At 35.2% G+C, this 22226-nt stretch overlaps 1 protein-coding gene across 7 annotated transcripts in view; it reads right to left on the bottom strand.

Annotated features, from left to right (window-relative positions):
- Nucleotides 1-22226, bottom strand: part of VRK2 (VRK serine/threonine kinase 2) — a 99780-nt gene that overhangs the window by 43176 nt on the left and 34378 nt on the right. For 6 of the 7 annotated variants that reach the window (XM_066267175.1, XM_066267177.1, XM_066267178.1 and 3 more), the window contains exons 3-7: nt 21385-21434; nt 20617-20686; nt 18803-18890; nt 17144-17249; nt 15237-15329 (exon numbers count right to left, since the gene is read on the bottom strand). In XM_066267175.1, coding sequence (XP_066123272.1) covers nt 15237-15329; nt 17144-17249; nt 18803-18890; nt 20617-20686; nt 21385-21434 — 407 coding nt within the window. The remainder of the gene's footprint in view (nt 1-15236; nt 15330-17143; nt 17250-18802; nt 18891-20616; nt 20687-21384; nt 21435-22226) is intronic. The other variant, XM_066267174.1, reaches the window with a different exon arrangement.

The following is a 22226-nucleotide window of genomic DNA, read 5'->3' as shown; positions in this document are numbered from 1 at the left end:
ACTGTATAACATTTTTGTATCCATGACAGCACCCAATCTAAGGCCTTCTGTATAGCAGGTTTAAATAAATTTTTGCTGATGTGACTTGATGGTAATGACTGTACAAATCAACATAAATTCTCTTCAGTAGACAACTGAGTGCCAAGAATGACAAACTATTGACAACTGTACATTTAAAAAAATGCATGCATTTTTTTAAAATATAGTTGACCCTAGAAAACACAGGCTTGAACTGTACAGGTCCACTTATATGCATATTTTTGTCAATAAATTCTGTAAATGTATTTTCTCTTCCTTATGATTTTCTTAATAACATATTCTTTTCTCTGGCTTACTTCACTGTAAAAATATAGTATTTAATACATGTAACATAGGAAATATGTTAATTGACTGTAATCAGTAAGGTTTCCAGTCAACAGTGGGCTATTGTTTTGAAGTCAAAAGTCATAAGCAAATTTTCTACTGCACAGCAGCCGGGTGGGGTGGGTATCAGTGCCCTCAGGCTGTTTAAGGGTCAACTGTACTTGCTAGGTGAAAGCATTATGTGCTTTACAGAAGTCAAATCATGAAACCTTCATGACCTAAGTAGAAGTTATTTTAAGGTAGCTTGAGGATGAAAAGGTAGGATGAGTAAGGTTAGGTGCTCTGCGCAAAACATATTTATAATAACTGGCAAAGTTGAGATTTGAGCCTAGATTATTCTGATAAAAAGGCTGAGTATTTTCTACATGTCCCACATATAGGAAGGGGAGATGACATAATCACATCTACAAGTCAGGAGGCAACATGTACTCTGACAGAAGTGTATTAGATTTATATTTAATAGGATTTTACAGCAAGGAGAAGGTGTTTCTGATTGGGGTCGTAGAGAAAAAAAAGAGTTGGGCCTTGAAAAACATCTAATACTTCTACAAATGGCAACAGGGAAGAAGAAACAACATAAGAAGGAAAACCACGGCATGAGTCTGTGTGTGCTGTGAGTGAAGAGGTTACTGCACACAACACAAGCTGGAAAAACTGGTTCACATCAGTTTACAGAAAGATTTGAAAACCACACTAAGAATTTGGTGCATGATTTCTGCATGCAAACAGAAGTTCCTGGAAAGATTTTGCAAGGAATGGTATTACCATCACTGGCAGCGTCATAATGAGGAAATGGAAGCATGGAGTCCATCTAGGAGAATATAACGACAGTGCAGGCAAGAGGCAAAGGGAGGTTAGACTAGGGCAGTGGTAAACAAAGGAAGGGAGTCAAACAAGAGAGCAACAAGTTATTGGATAAGAGGGTGAAGAGAGAGTCAAAGATAACTCTGAAAACAGTGGCTGGTTGGGTGAGGATTCAATGACTAGGTAAAAACAATGGAGGAAAAGGAGATTTAGAAAGAAACTGAGTTACTCATTTTTAGTACCAAGAGCAAAATAGTCGATTGGTGGCAAACACCTTAATCCAGCCTATTCCTGGTTCTCTCCATTATGCAGAACCAAGAGACAGATTCATTATTGACGGAAAAACTAAAAGACCTCCTTCCCATCAGAGTCAAGCCACAGGAATAATAAATTCCGAGCAGTCAAACTGGCTCAAGTGGAAGAATTTTTCAACATTTGATAAGACGGATAGGAAAATGCCAGCTGGAGAATGGGTGCATGAGATTATGGAACCGCAAGAAGCTAATGTGAACAAACAGCACTGCCCATCAGGACGTTACCGCTTCACCTCCACTTCACAAACGCACATTAGAGAAGAAATGTATGTACAGTCCCAAGAATGTGATTCACTTTTCAAGGACTTAATTTTTGGGGGAATGCAATCTAATACCTTGTCATGATTTAGACTATTAAATATAATTAAATCATTTTAATGAGCATACCCTATGGTAGCAAGAAATGTGTCGGTTAAGTCCTCATTATCAGAGACTGGTGGAAATTATATTACTGGGGGAGACAGTCACTACATACTCATAATTTTGTTTTAATAGCAATTTAGAAAACACTTTAAAAACTCTAGAAGAACATACTTATTTAGCAACTTTAAAAGCTTTTATATTAAAAAAAGGCCAGCTTTTATCTTATTTGAGTAGGATATAATATTTTCCTATCCTAGCAATGTGAAAATCTTCACAATAAACTAAATGCTTACTGACTAATGAAAATCATTTCATGCCCAAAGGAGAAAGAAGCATGGAATAAGCAGCATGTTGTTCACAGAAGTCATTCATATCTGTTACAAACAAAACTGGTAGATAGCCTCATAGATGCTACTATATGTTAATGTAAATCTGTGCTTTTTATTCTTTTTATTTTACAGTACAATTTTGCTTCTCAACTTACCTACCTTGTTCCTGCCGGTAAAATAATACAGCATTACCACTGTGCAGCCTAGACAAAATAATGTAACTTTCAAAACTTTCCAGCTTACTTTTTAAGCATGACATTTATTAGAATATAAGCATGAAGACAGACTTTTCAGGTATATGGTTTGACCAGATCTCTTAGTGAGCTGTAAAAAGTCTGCAGTTAATGATAGATGTGCTTATACTTAAAAATCTGCTTCTGTTGTGATTTCTTTTTGTTCTACTAGATCTCATAACTACTCACACCTCAAATCTGGAATTTTATCATTTTTCTTTACATTTACTAGAGAGAGAGAGAGAGAGAGAGAGAGAGACTTAAAGATACAGCCATGAGGTTCAATGAAGCAGCAGAAAAGTTGTGTCACTTGTCATTCTCTCTTCACTCCCTCTTATGCTCCACCAAGCCCAAGTCTATGACTCCCTTAAATGGTGCTATAAATTCAAGCATCATAACAAAATACTGAGGTATATTTAGCACTATTTGAAATGATATTAGCATTTTGACCTCATGACCTGCTTTTTTATTAGTAACATATGAAGAGGGCTATGACTTTAACACGCTTTCCAGACTTTGGGAAGAAATTCAACAGCTGAGGCTCGGAGTTGCTTCTTTAGTAAAAATTCCTTCACCTACAAAAGAAAATCTTTCCAATTATAGGCTATTTCCAATTTGTCCTTTTGACACAAGTTCCCAAGGATGATATAAAAGAACCTATAATAGCTTCTCTTTATAATTCCCCATGTGATTTCAAAGCATGTAACTTGTGTCTGTCCTTTAACAAAATAAATAGGCAATGGAAGAGAATAATCTGAATTGCATCCAGTTTATAGTCTTCCTCTTTGCCTAAATCAAATCTGAACTTAAGACTTTTCAACCTATCAGATGCATTCTCAGAGCTTAGTATATCTATAAACAGCAGGTACTCACAAAATGTTAGCTGAAAGAATTTGACTGCCAGTGTATAATATTATCAAAAAGGTTGACCACATGTAAGTTGTGTCTACATAAAACATAGTTGTTCAATTCAAAACAACCTTCCTGTTCTACATTAACTGTAATTCTCTTGTTTTCAAAGCCAGTGTCAGAGGTTGCCAGCAATAAGCCCATTCTTACATGCACTGCCCCTATGGTGTTTCGCAGCTTTGTAACACAGCCCCTAAAAAGGGGTGTCTCTTAACCCATCTAATTTATATAACTCAATAAGGTGATTCAGAATTCAGAAATGCCATGTTCCTATACTAACTGGTAAAAACAAACATACAACCAAAAGCACTATATATATAGCCATTTGTGAATCAGGTTGCTCGAGTATTTTGGTCATAAAGAGCTCTTTGGCCTGACCAAGCAGTGATGCAGTAGATAGAGTGCTGGACTGAGATGCAGAGGACCCAGGTTCGAAACCTCAAGGTTGCTGGCTTGAGTGTGGGCTCACCAGCTTGAGCACAGCACTGTTGGCATGAGCGTGGGATCACAGATATGACCCCATGGTCATTGGCTTGAGCCCAAAGGTCACTGGCTTGAGCAAGGGGTTACTCAGTCTGCTGTAGCCCCCCTGTCAAGGCACATATTAGAAAGCAATCAATGAACTAAGGAACCGCAATGAAGAACAGATGCTTCTCATCTTCCTTCCTGTCTGTCTGTCCCTATCCCTATCTGTCCCTCTCTCTGTCTCTATCACAAAAAAAAAGAAAAAGAAAAAAAGTTCTTTGGTCATGTATGCATCTGGCCTTCAGAAATAGAATATGGTCAGTGGGACTCAGTAGGCACCTAATAAACTTGTATTGATTATTGACAGTCATAGTGCTAATTTTTCAATAGCATTAACTCTCCTAGGAACTATGTTCTTAGAGATAGGTGATTTGTTAATACATTCCTAAAATTTGAAATCTTTTCCCTTGTATAAAAAACAGAACCCAAGTTTCTGTTCCCTACAACTTGAAGGAGGTCTAATGATCAAACTGCATACCTGGAACTACCATTATTCAATTCAATTCAATACCATTCTTAACATCTAACCAGAATACCATATGTCATTTTAATGCAAATCTAAACAATTCTTGGGAAGCAAAATAAAAGTCTATTGTCATAAGCATAACAATAAAAATATTATTTTCTATCTATTAGTTACTGTTTACCATGTGCTTGATATTGGTATAAGATTTTCACATGTTTAAATCATCTGATCCTTAAAATATCTCTTCGTAGGAAGTGCTATTACCCCCCCCTTATTTTTAGATGTGGAAATGGAAGAACAGAGAGGTAAAATAATATGGCTAAGAACAAAGGGGTAACAAGAGTTAGAGCCAGAACTCAAAGCCAGAGAGCCTGATACCAGAGCTAGCTTTAACTATTCAGCACTGAACCCCCAATATAACTGAAAGTTATGCAAACGGTCACCATCTCCTACCAAACCTTTTGCTGGGGATTAGAAGAACATAAGTGCCCTTCTCTTTACATCTTCTTGCTTATCCTGAACAAGAACATTTAGCTCCAGAATAAACAAGTACACCGTATAATAAAGCAGAGATCCCATCGCACCTATTCAAGAACTAACTGCTTGGAAACCCTGTGTGTAAGAACACATCATGTTAAGGACACTAACTGATTTGGTCCTGCCTGGAGTGGCCCTAAGGAAAATAAAAAGAGACTACTTTCTCCCTACTGTTTTTACTTTCCCCCTTTCCTTTTTCTTTCCCTATTCTGCTGCCCAAAGTTCACACGTAGCCAAAATACACTGGTATCCAAGCTAAGGTGTTAGCAACTTACATGGGACAGACATTATCCTGAGGTTTTTCTTGACCTTATTTGAAAAATGTATTATCTCAGCCTCCAATCAAAGGCTTTTTGTCTAAGTCCCTGTATTAGTTTTACAGGACTGCTAAAAAAGGGTCCCACAGACTAGATGACTTAAGGAACAGTAACTTATTGTCTCACAGTTCTGGAGGCTAGAAGTCTGAAATCAAGGTGTTGGCACACTGATTCCTTCTGCGGGCTGTGAAGGAGACTCTGTTTCCAGCCTCTCCCCTAAGCTTCTGGGAGTGTCAGGTGCTCCCTCGCTTGTAGAAGTCATGCTCCCTGTCTCTTCACATTGTCTTTGCTCTATGCATGTCTTTCCCTTTAAAAACTTTCTTTTTTAATTTTATTTGTTGATTCCAATGAAAGAGGAAGAGAGACAGGAAGATCTATTTGGTCCTGTATGTGCCCTGACTGGGAATCGAACCAGCAACCTCTGCACTTCAGGACAATGGTCTAATCAACTGAGCTATCCGACAACAGTGGTCTTTCCCATTTATGAGAAAAGACAATCATACTGGATTAGGGCTTTCTCTAATCACCTCACCTTATCTCAAAAAGACTATTTACATATAAGTTTACATTCATAGGTACTGGCGTTTGGGACTTCAACATCTCTTTAGGGGACACAATTCAACCAAGAGCAGTCTCTATTCTACATTTCTCTTTGTAACTATGCTAACAGAGCTCTATCTGTAAGAAAACACTCATAATGGCTACATTAAATAGTAAAGTTCCGGACACAATGAATAGATTTTTCCCAATAGGAATTTAAGGCATGTATAAATGGCTTATTTGCCGGACTTGGCTAGGCTATGTCCAACTCCACTCGTTTGTTTTTAACTGTTATTCTTGAACACTGACTAATCAATTCATTTATACATTAACCGATTCAATTACTCATTGTTCACTCATCACTTATTTATCAAGCACTTATTATATGCCACATCTTGTCCCAGCTGTTGGATGCACATCAGTGAATAAAACACAAGCCCTGTTTTCTTATTTGCAAGACTAGAAACTTAACCTCTTGATGAACATTTAATTGAAAAAAATCATGCTTACCTGGTTCTGAATCAACAGTTTTCTAAGTCAGATTTGTAGTTAACAACTGGTTCTAGCCAGTAACTCAGCTGATATGTAAGTTTAAAAGGGCCAGCAAGATCACAGGATAGGCTACTCAATTAGAGAAAGGGAAGTTGTGGCAGGAAAGTCTACGTCAATAGGTAATTTGAAAAGAAAAAGAAAGAAACAGAGAACTTAAGTACAATGAGAATAAAAATGTCTAAAATCCATTTTCTCAGGAATTTTAGGGTAGAAAAGAAAGTCGAAGAAATAAAATTGTATTTGATAGTGAGGAATGATGTTAATTTTGTGAAGTATGGTAATTGCATTGTTATGGTGAACTGGCATAGTTCTTTGAAAATGCATACATACTTAAGTGTTCAGAAGAAAAATATTATACCTATAATTTATTTTAAAACTTTTCAGACAAAAAATAGAACAAATTTTCAAAACCTTAATTTTTAAATCAAAGTGATGGATATATAAAATACTCCTTTTTCAGAATGTTTAAAATTTTTAACGAAAAGTTTAAAAAACTATCCTCCTAGAGGCAAAATTACATACTTAACATATTCTCACCTTTCTCAGAGTCTCAGTACTAGCATTTAAGCTTCACAAATTACTAATTTTAATATGAAGACCATAGCTTCTAAATTATAATTATTAGGCTGATTTCTTCAATATTTTCTACTTATCACCATCCTCCAATAAGACTTTAGTAGCCCACATTCATATAGCTGTCATTTGCATAGTTTTTTGAAATAAGAATGTTTAAATATGGATCAAATCTGAGTTAAATTTAGGCATCATGATATACACATATTAAGAATAAATTTTGATAATGGGAACACAATTAAGTATCAGGTAACAGTTAAAGTAGTAGTAGTGTTAACACATTACAGAATATCTGATGGAAATAGAATTTGGGGTTGACTTTATTTTCAGCTGACAAATCATACTGAAAGAATACCAAAAGAGTAAGTTGGCAGAACTGGTCTATAAATAACAGATACATAGTAGCTATTAAATTTCAAAAACAACAAATTCATTTGACAATTATTTTGAGACAAAAAAGTTCATGAAAGTGTGTTTTTTAAAATCATATTAAACTCCTAAAATTTTTATAGTTCAAGTAACTAAAATCATTGAAACAAATTTCAGTCTGTTTACTCAACTAAAAATATACAGCAGAATCTCAACAGGAAGAAAGCAAATACCGTGCTTGCTATACGTGACCACAAACACAAGCATGTCATTTAATCTATAATATAAACCTATCCACATGATATCAAAATACTTTAAAGTAGCCACACCAACTCTACCATCTAGTAATATTATGGTATCATCAAGCTAAGACATATAAAACTACTCTGGAGATAATGAAATACAGACACGTTACCAGGGCTAAATTTTATGTGTTCAACAAAGGAAATGTTACCTCTAAAAGGTAACCACATTATATACACAAATCATGCAAAATTTTTACAAACACATTCACATTCCATCTTACAAGTAACTGTGATTGATAAATGGATTGTGTTAGAATTCCCTCTAGCAAACAGTGAACAAGCAGCTTTAATGAGGCTTATGACCCTACCCTGTGGATATCCTAGGGAATCTGAAAGTGAATATTTGCCACCAGATACAGGTCAGTTGCTGCAATTCCTGCTCCCAGCACATTAAATTTTGCCTATATTAAAACTATTTAACTTCCTTAGCTGTGCAACAATAGGCAAGACACTTTGGAAACATTAGAAACATCACCTTCTTCAATAAGCATGAAAAACAGGTTTTCAGACAATCACAGAATTTTAGAACTAGAAGGAACGTCTGAGCTCATCTTGTCAAAGCCCCACATTATGTATAAGTGAAATCATTTGCTAAAAGCTGCCATTCTGCTCAATGTCAGAAGTGGGACTAGAACCTGCTTTCGGTTCAGCACAAGTCCTAGTAATCAAACGGTGTTTAAGAAAATCACAGGTTTCCTAAGTCATAATTATCACTGCAGATACTGACATGAAAACTGTCCTTCTCTCCCTGTGAGGACCTCCTCTGCAACTGAGCAGGCAATCTGGGGCAGAAACCACGGAGCACGGTGGGGTCAAGGTACTCTGTGCACTAAGTGAGACAGCAGGTATTGCAGGAAGACTGGCCTCGTGTCCTGAGAAGTCAGTAAAATATTTCTTGAAGATTTATTCCCAAAGTGACACTAACCTAGATGCTGTGAGGAACCTACAAAACAAGGAAGGGAGTGTATCTACCTATAAGCCCCAAGGAATTCATTCTAGTTCAGAATATAAGACAACACAAGACAAGTGAGACTTGAGTGCTAAAGAAAATCACAAAAGGAGATCAGCATAGACCAAAACCATTAAGAAAGCTTCACATAAGAGCAGGAACATAAGCAGGCATGAAAAAAATGTGCTTCTGACCAACAAAGAGGTGGCCTTCCATATGCGAGAGAGCACCTGCACCACTGAGATAAAAAAAAAAGGGTACAAATTTACTAAAAATGGTTCAACTTTCTTCACTAGTGACACTGGGATATAGAGCTAAATGGGTGGTACGCAACAGCAAAACCACTACTCAATGTCGTTTCTGGAAATGCCATGATAAGCAATGAAATCAGAAAGGCACATCACATTTGTTTTTCAAATACTATAAATATTTTAGGGCACCCATAAGCCTAACTCTAATATAATCAATTGTGCAGCATCATGTTATATTCCAAAGTCAGTGCAGTGAGAAACAGAAGTTAGAAAACTTAAGTTAGCTAGTCTAAGAGAAAGATATCTATTTATCTACTGGGGAAGTATGAGTTAGGAATTTATTTTTAAGGAATACAACATAATGCCTAGTACACAGTAAATATTGGAAATATTAGATGAAATTTACATACTTAGTCTTTTCTTAAGATGTGTCTCTGCTGTAAGCAGATATTTTTTAGTATAATTTAATTTTAAATTTTAATTTAAAGAATATTTTTACCAAACAAGTATACTTGATTTTCTCTTACTGAATACAGTATTACTACTGAAGCATTTTCTTTAGTATTTTGTCTAAAATAAAGATTAAAAAAAATAAAGTAGATAATGTAAAGAAGCACATAAGAAATCCTAGATATTTCAAAAAGATACTTTCCACAGATAAAATTGAAATTATTTCAACAAAAAATGTTGAAGATGACAAAAGAAGTAAGGTAAGTAGTGTACATTTTGAAGTTAGCCTTCAAAATTCCAATTATGAAGACGATCAGGTAAGTTATCCAGAAATGGCCAAAATGAAATTAAAATATAGGAAAAAAAGTCAAGAAAAATCAAAATAATCTACAATGGCCCATTTGGACTCTCAATGATGCTAACTGACTGATTTTAAGGAAAAACACTGTTTGATTACCAGTATAAATAGTATTTAGAGAACTTTTTTTAAAACAAAGAAAAACCAATAAAATAAAAATGCCCCAGAATATCAATTATGCCCCCAATTGGCTATGTAGGACATTACTTTAACTATTATGCCTATCAGGACCCTTTTCATTTCCCCTTAACTAATTATTGTTCTTACCCAATAACTCTTTTTATTTTTATTTTTTTTTTATTTTTATTTTTTATTTTTTTCATTTGTCTGAAGCTGGAAACAGGGAGAGACAGTCAGACAGACTCCCGCATGCGCCCGACCGAGATCCACCCGGCACGCCCACCAGGGGCGACGCTCTGCCCACCAGGGGGCGATGCTTTGCCCATCCTGGGCGTCGCCATGTTGCGACCAGAGCCACTCTAGCACCTGAGGCAGAGGCCACAGAGCCATCCCCAGCGCCCGGGCCATCTTTGCTCCAATGGAGCCTTGGCTGCGGGAGGGGAAGAGAGAGACAGAGAGGAAAGCGCGGCGGAGGGGTGGAGAAGCAAATGGGTGCTTCTCCTGTGTGCCCTGGCCGGGAATCGAACCCGGGTCCTCCGCACGCTAGGCCGACGCTCTACCACTGAGCCCCCAATAACTCTTTTGACTCTACTTCCCAATGGTACCTCAGTCCTTACAACTCTATTGCTTTGACAAACGCTGTATAAGTGTCAACTTTTCCTGTTCTTTTTTCTTTTATTTCAACAATGTCTTTCCCTCTCTAGTTTTGACTCTTTTACCACTTTATTTTTTTCTCTTCATTAAATAGCTTATTGCTGAAGTTCCTTTCTCCATAGTTTTAATTCAAAACATACATGAAGGGAGAACTGATATTTAAAACTATAACCCATGAAAACTTCCATGAAATAAAAGGCCTCACCTATATATCAAAAGGGCTCAGCAGATACCTAAGAACACCAATACACAATGGCCCACTCTAAAACATATCATGGTAAAACAATTAGACGTTAATAAAGAAAATAATCCTAAAGACAGCAAGACAAAAAGAACAAACAGCATACAATGGTAAGAGTAACTGGTAGCAGACCTCTTCCAAGCGGCATGCAAAACAAGGCAACAACAGATCAGTGTTCTCAAGAAAGAATGAACTAGGTATTCTAAATCCATTCAGGCTATCCCTCAAGCATCAATGCTACTGAAAAGTTTTATGCATGCAAGGGAACACTGTACTCATGAGTACTTGAACAATCTACTAGAAGATCAGTTTCATCCAATTAAAAGATGAGTGGGTAACTTTCACAAAAGAAAAAGGAAAGGTGAGCATTTAATATATTTATATCTAATATTCAAACAAGGGTACGGACAAATGAAAATTCAAATGATACTTGTTCTGATAAAGTAAACTAGTGTTACTTAAAAATGAGGCAACAACAGTAAGGGAAAGAAGAGAGTAAACTAAGCTCATTGATAAAGAATAAGTCAGTGGAAATAAAAAATATCACAACAAACTATCGCAGCAGTAGTAAAAGATGAAACAGAAAACCGCGGGCTAAAAGCAAGCATTTTTAAAAGATATAAATACTAACATACCATAAACACTACAACAAAGATATCAACTTTTATAAATCATCCCCCGCAAAAAAAACCTTAAAGAATATAAGATCAAAGAAAACACAAAGCATAAGAAACACAGCAAATATAAGTAATAATTATTTACCAAATAGCTCACCAATGATCTACAAAAAACTACATGAAAATCAAGGAAACAGAAACACAAATAATGAAAGACTTTTAAATACATACTTCTCTTGGTACAAAACATATCAAGGAGACAAAACCTAAATAAAGATACAGATAACAAATAATATAGTCAATAAGGTAGATCTTTTGAACAGTTATTAAACTTGACACTATGAAAACAGAGACTACTACTTTTTGAAGAAAATTTATGAGAAAACATTTTGTGATCCTGGCTTAGGAGAGAAGCAGCACAAATCATAAAGAAAAAACCCCCCACAAATTAGGCCTCATCATAATTTAAAACATCTGCTTTTTGAAAGATGGATAAGAAAACAAAAAGAAAAGCTACATATGCAGGAAATATCTAGAAACAAGTATCTGACAAAGGCTTCTGGTCCTCAAAACATAAAGTTGTCTTAATATAAGAAAAAGAACCCAACTCTAAATGAGCATATTTAATTCACCAAACATAAATAAATGCCAAATAAATACATGAAAGACACTCAATATCATTAGTCAATAGGGATGACTGACACAAATAAAAAAACTCAGTATGACTACACATTTGCTATAATGGCTCAAATGTTAAAAATTAATAAAACCAAGTGGTGACAAAATATGGAGCGACTGGAATTATCACACATTGTTTGTGGGAAGGTATAATGGTACAATCACTCTGGAAAACAGTTTGGCTGTTACTTTTCATGTTAAATGTATACTTCCATATGATCTAGAAATTCCGCTCCTACTTATTTACCAAAAAGTTAAAAAAAAACATATACCTATACCAAAATCTGTACGCAAATGCTTATAGCAACTTTATTCGTAATTTCCCAAACTGGAAACAACACAAATATCCATCAACAGAGAAACAGATAAAGTATAGAAATTTTTAATAGAACGCTACTTATCATTAAAGAGGAATAAACTATTAGTGAACAACAGCATAGATAAATCTCAAAAACGATATGTTAAGTGATGGAAGCCAGACAGAAAAGAGTATGTATCCTATAATTCAATTTATCTGACATTCTCCACAATGCAAAAAATAGAGAGGCAGAAATCCGTGCCAGGGGCTGGAGGTGACTGAAGGGGATTTAGTGTAAAGGAAATAAGAAGACTTTTGAGGATAATAGAAATGCTCTGTATCTTGATCGTAATGGTGGCTATGTGATATACATGTGTCAAAACACATTAAACTGTATATTTGAAAGGGTGGATTTTACCGTTTATAAGTTATATATTAATAAACTTAACCTGAAAAAAAGTACGCAGATCTATAAAGGCTTTTTCTTTTTTTTTTTTCGATGCTGGAAACGGGGAGGCAGACAGACTCCCGCATGCACCCGATTGGGATCCACCCGGCATGCCCACCAGGGGGTGATGCTTGGCTGCGGGAGGGGAAGAGAGAGACAGGGAGGAAGGAGAGGGGGAGGGGTGGAGAAGCAGATGGGCACTTCTCTTGTGTGCCCTGGCTGGGAATCGAACCCAGGACTCCTGCACGCCAGGCCGACTATCACTGAGCCAACCGGCCAGGGCAAGGCTTTTACTATATATTGCCAAATTGCCCTTCCAGCTACCTCATTTCTTCTACTCCCATTAAATTTATATTCCCATTAGCATTCTACAACTCATCAGCCTCAATACAATCAACTTAATTATTAATTTTGAATTTTCCCAAATGGTAAGTTCTTTAAAAATGTTGCCTCCTGGTTTTGATTTGTATATTTCTTAGTTTTTATTGATTAGTGAACTTTTCCCCATTTCTTTCTTGGATAGTCATATTTCTTCTCATTCTACTTATTCCTTTTAATCATTGTTTTAAGAAAGTATTTGGTGTTTTTATTAATTTTTTTTAGATCTGGTTATATAACCTAAAATATTTGTCATAATAAACTTCCCCCTAGTGTCTCATTTGCCTTTCATTTTTCCAATTTCTAAAATATGCACAACTTAAAATTTGAAATTTCTCAGTATTTTCTAAGATTTTCTTTTTTAATTTTATTTAGAAATTTCTTTCCTTATGCAAAGTTCAGTTAATATTCAACAATGTTTTTTGTAATTTTTAAAAGATTTACGACAAGATACCCTGGACTTGTTATCTTTGAATATATGTATCCTGATTTATTGATGTCACCCCATTAAAAAAATAAAATTATTTAAAAAAAAAAAAAAGATTTAATTTTTTAAACTCTCTTCCTGTCTAATACAGTGGATACTAGACAGACATGGCTATTAAAGTTGATACTAATTAAAATTAAGCTTTTCCCTATGTCTTCTCATTTCAGGTCTTACATTTAAGTCTTGAGTCCATTTTGGGTTAATTTCTGTGTATCGTGTAAAAATAAGACTCCAATTCCGACGTTTGCAAGTGGACATACAGCTTTCTCATTACCATTTATTGAAGAGACTGTCCTTTTCTCATTGTATTTTCTGGGCATCCTGGTCAAAGGTATTGATCATAAATGACTAGGTGTATTTCTGTGCTCTCTGTTCCATTGGTATGGATCTGTTTCTATGCCAAGAGCATACTGTTTTAACTACTCTAGCATTGTTATACATATATAGTTTGAAATCAGGAACTAGAATGTCCCCAGCTTTGTTCTTCTTTCTCAAGATTGCCTTTACTATTCAGGATCTTTCATGGTTCCATACAAATTTTAGGATTTTTTTTTTCTATTTCTATGAAAAGTGGCATTGAACTTTTGATAGGGGTTGCAGTGAATCTGTAGATTGCTTTGGGTAGTATGGATATTTTTAAAAATATTAATTCTTTCAATCCATAAACATATGTCTTAGGAATGATTTTTTTTTCAATTTATACCAAAAGCACAGGCAAGTAAACCAAAACAAATAAGACTACATCAAACTAAAAAGATTCTACATAACAAAGAAAAACAACATGAAAAGGTAACCTATGGAATGTGAGAAGATATTTGCAAACCATTTATCTGATAAGGGGTTAATATCCAAAATACATAGGAATTCATGCAATCACTGATCTTTTTAATGTCTCCATAGTTTTTCCTTTTCTAAAATGTTATGTAATTGGAATTACCAATTTTCATCTAGTGATATGCATTACTTAAGGTTCCTCCATGTCCCTTCATCTTGCTCATTTAACATGGACTCATATTCCCTGTCCAGATACGCCACAGTTTATTTGTCCAGTCACCTATTAAAAGCCATCTTGTTGTTTCAGGTTTTGGCAATTACAAAGAGAGTTATTATAAACACCAATGTATAGGTTTTTGTGTAGTTTTAAGTTTTCAACTCCTTTGGGTAAATACTAAGGAGTATAACTGCTAAATCATATATTAAGAATATGTTCAGTTTTGTAATAAGCCGCCAAATTGTCTTCCATGGTAGTCATACCATTTTGCATTCCCACCAGCAATGAGTAAGAGTTCCTGTTGCTCCACAGTATCACCAGCATTTGGTGTTGTACCCATACTTTAATGTTTAATGTCTACACGCCGCCAATGGCTACTGTACTGGCAGTAATATACAGGAAACGCAGTAATATATTGGAAACACTGCTCTGGTTAAAGCTTAATCATTTACATGGTAGAAGAGGAGCTAATGTGACAGCTTTTTAATTTTTTCTCTGCATAAAATCCCTGTCTTCTCCCATTGGATATTGATGGATCTTTGTTTGTATTTGCCCAGAAGGTCAAATTTCTGTTCAGCCACTTCTTAACTGTATGCCCATTAACAAATTATTTAACCCCTCTGAGTCTCAATTTCCTCATCCTAATTACTTATTAGTTTAGTGCATTAAATTAGATAAGCAAGGTAAGATAAATTACAACATTCATCATGCTAAGTCCTCATTTGTAAACTCGTCTGCGTGAGGAGCTTGTTTTTAGAATATCTCAGTACGGTACTTTGAGGACCTTTATAAAAGCAAAGCTTAATACTGTATTTACCCGATCTGGATTCTTATAACCCAAAAGTAGATTCGCTGCTTTTATATCACCATGAACATATTCATTTTCATGTATATATTCCAGTACATCCAACTGTAAAGAGAAATACATAAGGTTATACTGATGTCTATTTAGAACTCATGATCAGCTTGAACACTTTGAATATAGAATAACAAGTATTTTTTTCATATTAACAATGACAGAATGACCTGTTTCACAATTACTTATCTATTCTAAAATAGCAAATGTACTGGTTGAATAAAATGACCCTCAAATATAAGTGTTGTGTTTTTTTTGTTTGTTTTTTATTTATTCATTTTTAGAGAGGAGAGAGAGAGGAGAGACAGAGAGAGAGAGAAGGGGGGAGGAGCTGGAAGCATCAACTCCCATATGTGCCTTGACCAGGCAAGCCCAGGGTTTTGAACCGGCGACCTCAGCATTTCCAGGTCGACGCTTTATCCACTGCGCCACCACAGGTCAGGCAAATATCAGTGTTTTGATTGAACCTCTGATAAAAGGAAACCAAGATTCAACAATGCCTCTGCCTATGCTCCTGGCAGAATGGTGGCCAAATCACACCATGCAAAGGGGAAAAATACAGTAAAATCAGAGGTTTAAAGTAAAATAACTATAAAGCCCATTCAGCAATTCCTTACCCAAGGAATAATTATAAATCAAGTTTTAAGGACTCCAGAATAAAACACCATGTCCACGAGCACAAAGAAAGGCCCTTTCCCTCTGTATAGTAATAGAGTAAACCAGAGTAAACCTTAGCTTCATCTCTGAATCCTCTGAGCCTTGCATGTTTCCTACACCCAGTGTTCAACAAACTATTTGCTGGCTGGCTAGATGGATGAATGGAAAAATGGGAAAATTAATGAGTTCTATTTGCCCCATCCCAACCTGGCACGAGTAGCTTCATTCTATTTAAAATGGAAAAAAATTAAGTGAAGCTTAGGCAAACCAAACACAAATAAGACAAGACAAATATGTGGTATAAACAAAATGTGTGCATGGGTGCCATTAAGATTTCATTGCTTCTTATTTGGCAAAGTATATATTATTCATTGTCACACTAATTACTGCCACCATCCCAAACTCATAATAAAAACTTTATAGCACCTCCATACCATCATGAGCTTAGTATGGAAAATAATATAATCTGCCACAGTGCCTACTGTTATAAATATAACTGACAAAAGCGATGTTATTCTTATAGCAATGCAACCTTGTTCTGCTATATAAAACAAAGTGAGGGAAAAATCAGACTGTAGAACCAATGCCTAATTGAGTTTGTAGTGCCAAACATAGCACATTCTGTCATTTACAGAGTCCACTGTTATCAATTTCACCAAAATAGCCTCTACTCTCAATAACTGACATTTCTAGGGTAATAATCATTCATTCTCTGATAATTCCACAAAGGGCAATGAAATGCATATTGTAACAAGTAAATAATCGGAAAAGAGAGCATGTGAAATAAAACATGTCTTCTGGCCCTGCCTGGTTGGCTCAGTGGTAGAGTGCTGGCCTGGCATGTGGATGTCCCAGGTTCGATTCCCGGTCAGGGCACACAGCAGCAGCACCCATCAACTTCTTCACCCCTCCCCCTCCCATTTCTCTCTGCCTCCCACCACCACAGCCATGGCTCGATTGCAGAGAGTGGCCCTGAGCACTGAGGATGGCTCCATGGCCTCTGCCTCAAGTGTTAAAAAGAGTTTGTTTGCTGAGCAACATGGGAACACCCTAGATGAGCAGAGCATCGCTCCTTAGTGGGCTTGCTGGGTGAATCCCAGTCAGGGCACATGCAGGATTCTGTCTCTGCCTCCTTTCCTCTCAATGAATTAAAAATAAATAAATAAATAAATAAATAAATAAATAAGAAAAGAAGAAACATTTCTTCTTACCATTCGAATACCTAGCTGCAGGACAGTTGATTTTTTAAAAGTCCCATTCTGGTCAGAGATCTTCTGTAAATCTATGCCTAGTCTTTCCATAATCATAAATCTGTAACTACGAGAAGAAGATATCAATAAGAGATCTTAAGATAACAGTGCTTGAAACTCTCTATTTAGGAATTGAAACAAGAAAAAATATTCCCAATATAACAATAAAGAATGATGCAATTTGAACCATTAGAGAATGAAGTATATTAATAATGCTGTTTTTTGCAGAAAGATGTTACTTAGTATTTTACTTTGCCATTAAGTTTTCTAGAAGAGAATGCAGTGCTGAATCACTGAGACTGCCTTAGATGATGAAAAATAGTCTTTCTAAATTATAGTTCTGAATTTAGTTCATTTTGCCTCCATCAGCTTTGAACAAATATAGAAAGTCTTATTTTTTCTGGGCCTTATAAAATCGTATTTACTATCTCTACATTAATAAACACGCCTTTATAAAAATGCACTTTTCCTGTTCTGTTTGGCACCTCTATCCCTTCTTTTCTTCTCTTCACTTACATACCTACACAGGACCTTATTCTAAATCTATCTATGTATATACGACACACAAGCATGCTGTAGAAACTTTTGTCTTCGTTTTACAAACACGTGACCTTATCTGCACTTTTCTGCATCATACTTTTCTCAGTAGTATCTCACCAAAATCCTTCCCAGCCCACTGGCATGCCTCTAACTGGTTTACTTAATGTGCGGTATAATATTGCATACTATGCATGTATCATCCTTAGCCATTCAGTCCCTACTAGCAGCCGTTTTACTTTGTTACAAGTATATTTGTCATTTTGTTTTTACTCATCATTTAAAGACCATTTGAGCAAGTACTGACCTCTGAGACTATTTTCTCACCTAGGGAAAAAATATCACCTATCTTAAAAGGCTGTTCAAAGGTTAAAATGGTTATCTAACAGCACTTCTTAAAATCATCACTATTAATGAACTATTTATATGTGATGATTATCTAAATATTTGCTGGTCTTAAAAATATTTCTAAAAATTCTTTGTTTTGCCATTCCTCAAGAGATAGAGATTAATTAATTCTCCTCCCTTGAGTATGGGGACTTGCTTCTAACAAAGAGAATACAGTAGAAATAATAGAGTATCACTTCTCAGATTAGATTATAAAAGACAGTGACTTTCTTCTTGGATGCTCGCTTGTATGCGCGTGTGCGTGCATGCTCTCTTCTTCCCTCTTTCAGTTACTTGCTCTAGGGGAAGCCAGCTGGCATATCTTTGTAACACTCAGGCAGTCTATGAAGAGAGCGACATGGTGAGGATATGAGGTCAGCTAACAATCCCATAAGAGAATTTAAAAGCAGATCTTCTTAGGCCTACCACTAACCACATAAGTCATCTTTAAAGCAGAATCTTCCTCAGTCTAGGCCTTCGGTGACTACAAAGACAGCTGACTACATCCTCGTATGAGGTCCTGAGCTAGAACCATCCAGATAAACCTGTTATAGATAACTGACCCACAGAATTAAGATAATATCAGTTTGTTCTTTTAAGCCACTACATGTTGGGTAATTTATTATATAGCAACAGATAATTAATAGACCACATAATAAATAGCGACTGGACAATATTATAATAATTCTATTTTACCTTCTTCCTTTGAATTCAGTAAGACCAGATCCATAAAATAGAGGAATTCCTAAATAATCAAGTTGTTTTTGTTCTATCCATTTTTTGACTGCAAAGACAAATTTAATAGGAAAAGAGATGTTTTTTAAAAAGGTATTTCTTACTTTTGCACTGACACTAAAACTTATTTGCTAACCTAAATAGAAATTAGACCTTCCTAGAAATTTTTTTTAGAAATCAAATGTATTAATGGTTTCAATTTATCACTATAACACAAAAATATATATAGAAATTTTAAATTATAACCCAAAACAGTCAGTCATAAAATGCATTATCATATACACAAATGTTTCTACTTATGAAAAAAATCATTCCCTTATATGCTAATTAAATTTTTAAATATAATGTGTTAACAATGAAAGGATCAGTAGAAAGATGCCTTTTTCTTCTTTATTCTTTAAAAATCTAAAGTCATAGTAGCCAAAAAACAAAAATTGGACAAAAAAAATCATCTTACTCTGAAAGCATATTTATTATACAGAAATTGTTTTGATTAAATTTAATTTTTAAAACATCAAATCCACTTAAATAATCATGTAGCTTATTTAATTTTTCACTTTTCTACCATGTATATTTAATGTTTAAGACTGCTCTACTGATAAACAATCAAGTTTAATGGATTCTATTTGTCACCCTGACATACTTTAAGCAGTCAGTGAAGACTAGCTGTAACGCTTAGAAGGTTTTATTAAAGAAAAAGAAGTTAATTATTGAGGCCAGACTCATCATTTTTTATCTTAAACATAATGTAAAGGACCTTGACTATAAAGTCATTATTCAAATCAACTTCTTAAAGCTTTACTTAATCCATATAAACTTAGTGTTTTCAAAATGCTCTTATTCTTCTTCAGCTCTGCTCATATTTATTTCACATTCAAATCTTAACTGCTAGTTTTACATGTTATTCAGCTCCAATTAATTTTCCAACATTCACATTTCTAGCAGTTTTAACCTATTTTCTAAATCATCTTTGTATTTAATCATATTCATATACCTTATCTGAACCTATTCTAAGAGCATTCCTTTTGTTTATTCAACTACTGCCCATTTTAATTATTTTTTCTTACACCCTTCCTATCCAAATGGATTTATAAAACTAATTTCATTTTACTATATTTTACACTTAAAGAACTCTTCATTGTTTGGATCAACAACACAACTTTTTATGTAAAGTAGTAGAAACAACTATGAAATCTGTAACTCGGCCCTGGCTGGAGGCTCAGTGGATAGAGTGTTAGCTCAGCAAAAGGACATCCTGGGTTTGATTCACGATCAGGGCACATAGAAGAAGTAACCATCTGCTTTTCTCTCCATCTCTCTCCCCCTCCCACAGCCAGTGGCTCAATTGATTCAAGTATGACCCCAGGCTCTGAGGCACATCAACCTCAGGCACTAAAAATAGCTAGGTACTCTAGCATCATCCCCAGGTGGGGTTGCCAGATGGATCTCAGTTGGGACATATGCAGGAGTCTGCCTCACTATCTCCCATCCTCTCACCTAAAATATATACATATATATACATACATATATATAAATATATATTGGATATATATATCCCATTATTAATATATATGTATATAACCCATTATGTAATATCAAAATTTGTATACTATTGTCTTTTTTATATCTTGTAACAGTCAACCATATGTAATTTACAATAACGTTTCTAATTGAAAAGAGTTTTCCGGAAGGCCAGAAAAAGACAAATATATTTTTATACACTAACTTTGGCAATCATATACACAGAGGTAGCTTGCTTTGCTAATTTTACTTACTACATTCTTTTTTTGCAGCTCTTTGGTAAAATTTAAGTTCTGAAAATAATGGGCCATTTTCTTGATATTCCTATAAAAGAAGAAGAACAATTAATTTTATTTAAAAAATCTTAAAGATAAACTTGGCATTGCAACTGTGAGACTATGAAGATGCATATGTAATACACAATAGTACTTGAATCATTTATTATAAAACACAGGCATCAGATTCCACAAAAAATGCCCCCAAAAGTACTAAATAAACCTGAAGAATCTCATTTTTAAATTTAACATAGCACAATGCTATCTCTATACAGCTTTACAAATGAAAGTAGTCTTCTTACGAAAAGAGCTTACTAAAAACAGTGAGAATTATATACATACACGGACATTCAATGTGTACCAACATGTTCATCAGGGGATACATTGCAGATTACCTGGTGGTTCATTCTACATGATACCTTTACTGACTGTCCACTATTTTTCATTCACTGCACTAGGCACAGGGGATACAAACAAAAATAAAGCCTCATCCCTGAATGTCAGGACCATACCATCTGGAGTAGAAAGGAAGGGAGGGGGCAGTAGAGGAGCGAGAAGGGTTATAAATGTTAACACAGAAGAACAAAGGGCTCCACTCTTTACATTTTAACACTGGGAAAATAGAACTAGTTTTAATAATAAATAAAATCATGAAAACTATAGTAAGAAACATTTTTACAAAAATCAAATGAATAAAGCAGAAAACATCAAATATATGTGAAATGCAAATTTGAGAGCAATATTTACCACTTTTATCACATGTCTTGCATCTTTATCTGGTTTATCTGTGGGGAAAGCTAAAAGACAAAACATAATGGGGAAAAGTTAGTCCAAATTATTGACTGCCTACTAAATTCTAGACACTGTGCTAAGCACTTTACATATATTAGTTTATTATATCACCCGCAAGAACCTCTTACAGTAGATTTTACTCAGGTCCTACTACGGTTTGACAAATTAAATAATTTGCTAAGATGTAGCAGGTTGGGGATTGAAACTCAAATCTCTCTCATGTGAGAGCCCAGTCTTTATACCACAAACCATATTCAAATATTCAAACAAAAAAAACTAACAAATGATATTAATCACATAGATCTGTCAGGGAAAATATTTTTCAGATATAAAGCATTAAACCCAATAAAGATATATAATAAAATATGTTCATTCAATTTTACTAAGTTAAAATCTATGATAATTCAGAAATGAAAACTGATTCATTTTAAGTAGAAAGTTCAAAATAATTTCTACTTGGGCCTGACCAGGTGGTGGCGCAGTGGATAGAGCGTTGGACACTTGATGCAGAGGACCCAGGTTCAAAACCCCGAAGTCGCCAGCTTGAGTGTGGGCTCATATGGTTTGAGCAAGGTTCATCAGCTTGAGCCCAAGGTCACTGGCTTGAGCAAAGGGTCACTTGGTCTGCTGTAGCTCTCCAGTTAAGGCACATATGAAAAAAGCAATCAATGAACAACTAAGGTGCTGCAATGAAGAATTGATGCCTCTCATCTCTCTCCCTTCCTATCTGTCTCTCTCTGTCTCTCTCTATGTAACAAAACTAAATAAATCTACTTGCTAAAATTCTAAAATAAGTT

The sequence above is a fragment of the Saccopteryx bilineata genome, chromosome 3 (genome assembly GCF_036850765.1).
Source record: "Saccopteryx bilineata isolate mSacBil1 chromosome 3, mSacBil1_pri_phased_curated, whole genome shotgun sequence".
Lineage (NCBI taxonomy): Eukaryota > Metazoa > Chordata > Mammalia > Chiroptera > Emballonuridae > Saccopteryx > Saccopteryx bilineata.
The sequence above is the reverse complement of the archived record's forward strand: the minus strand, read 5'-3'. Positions and strand labels throughout refer to the sequence as shown.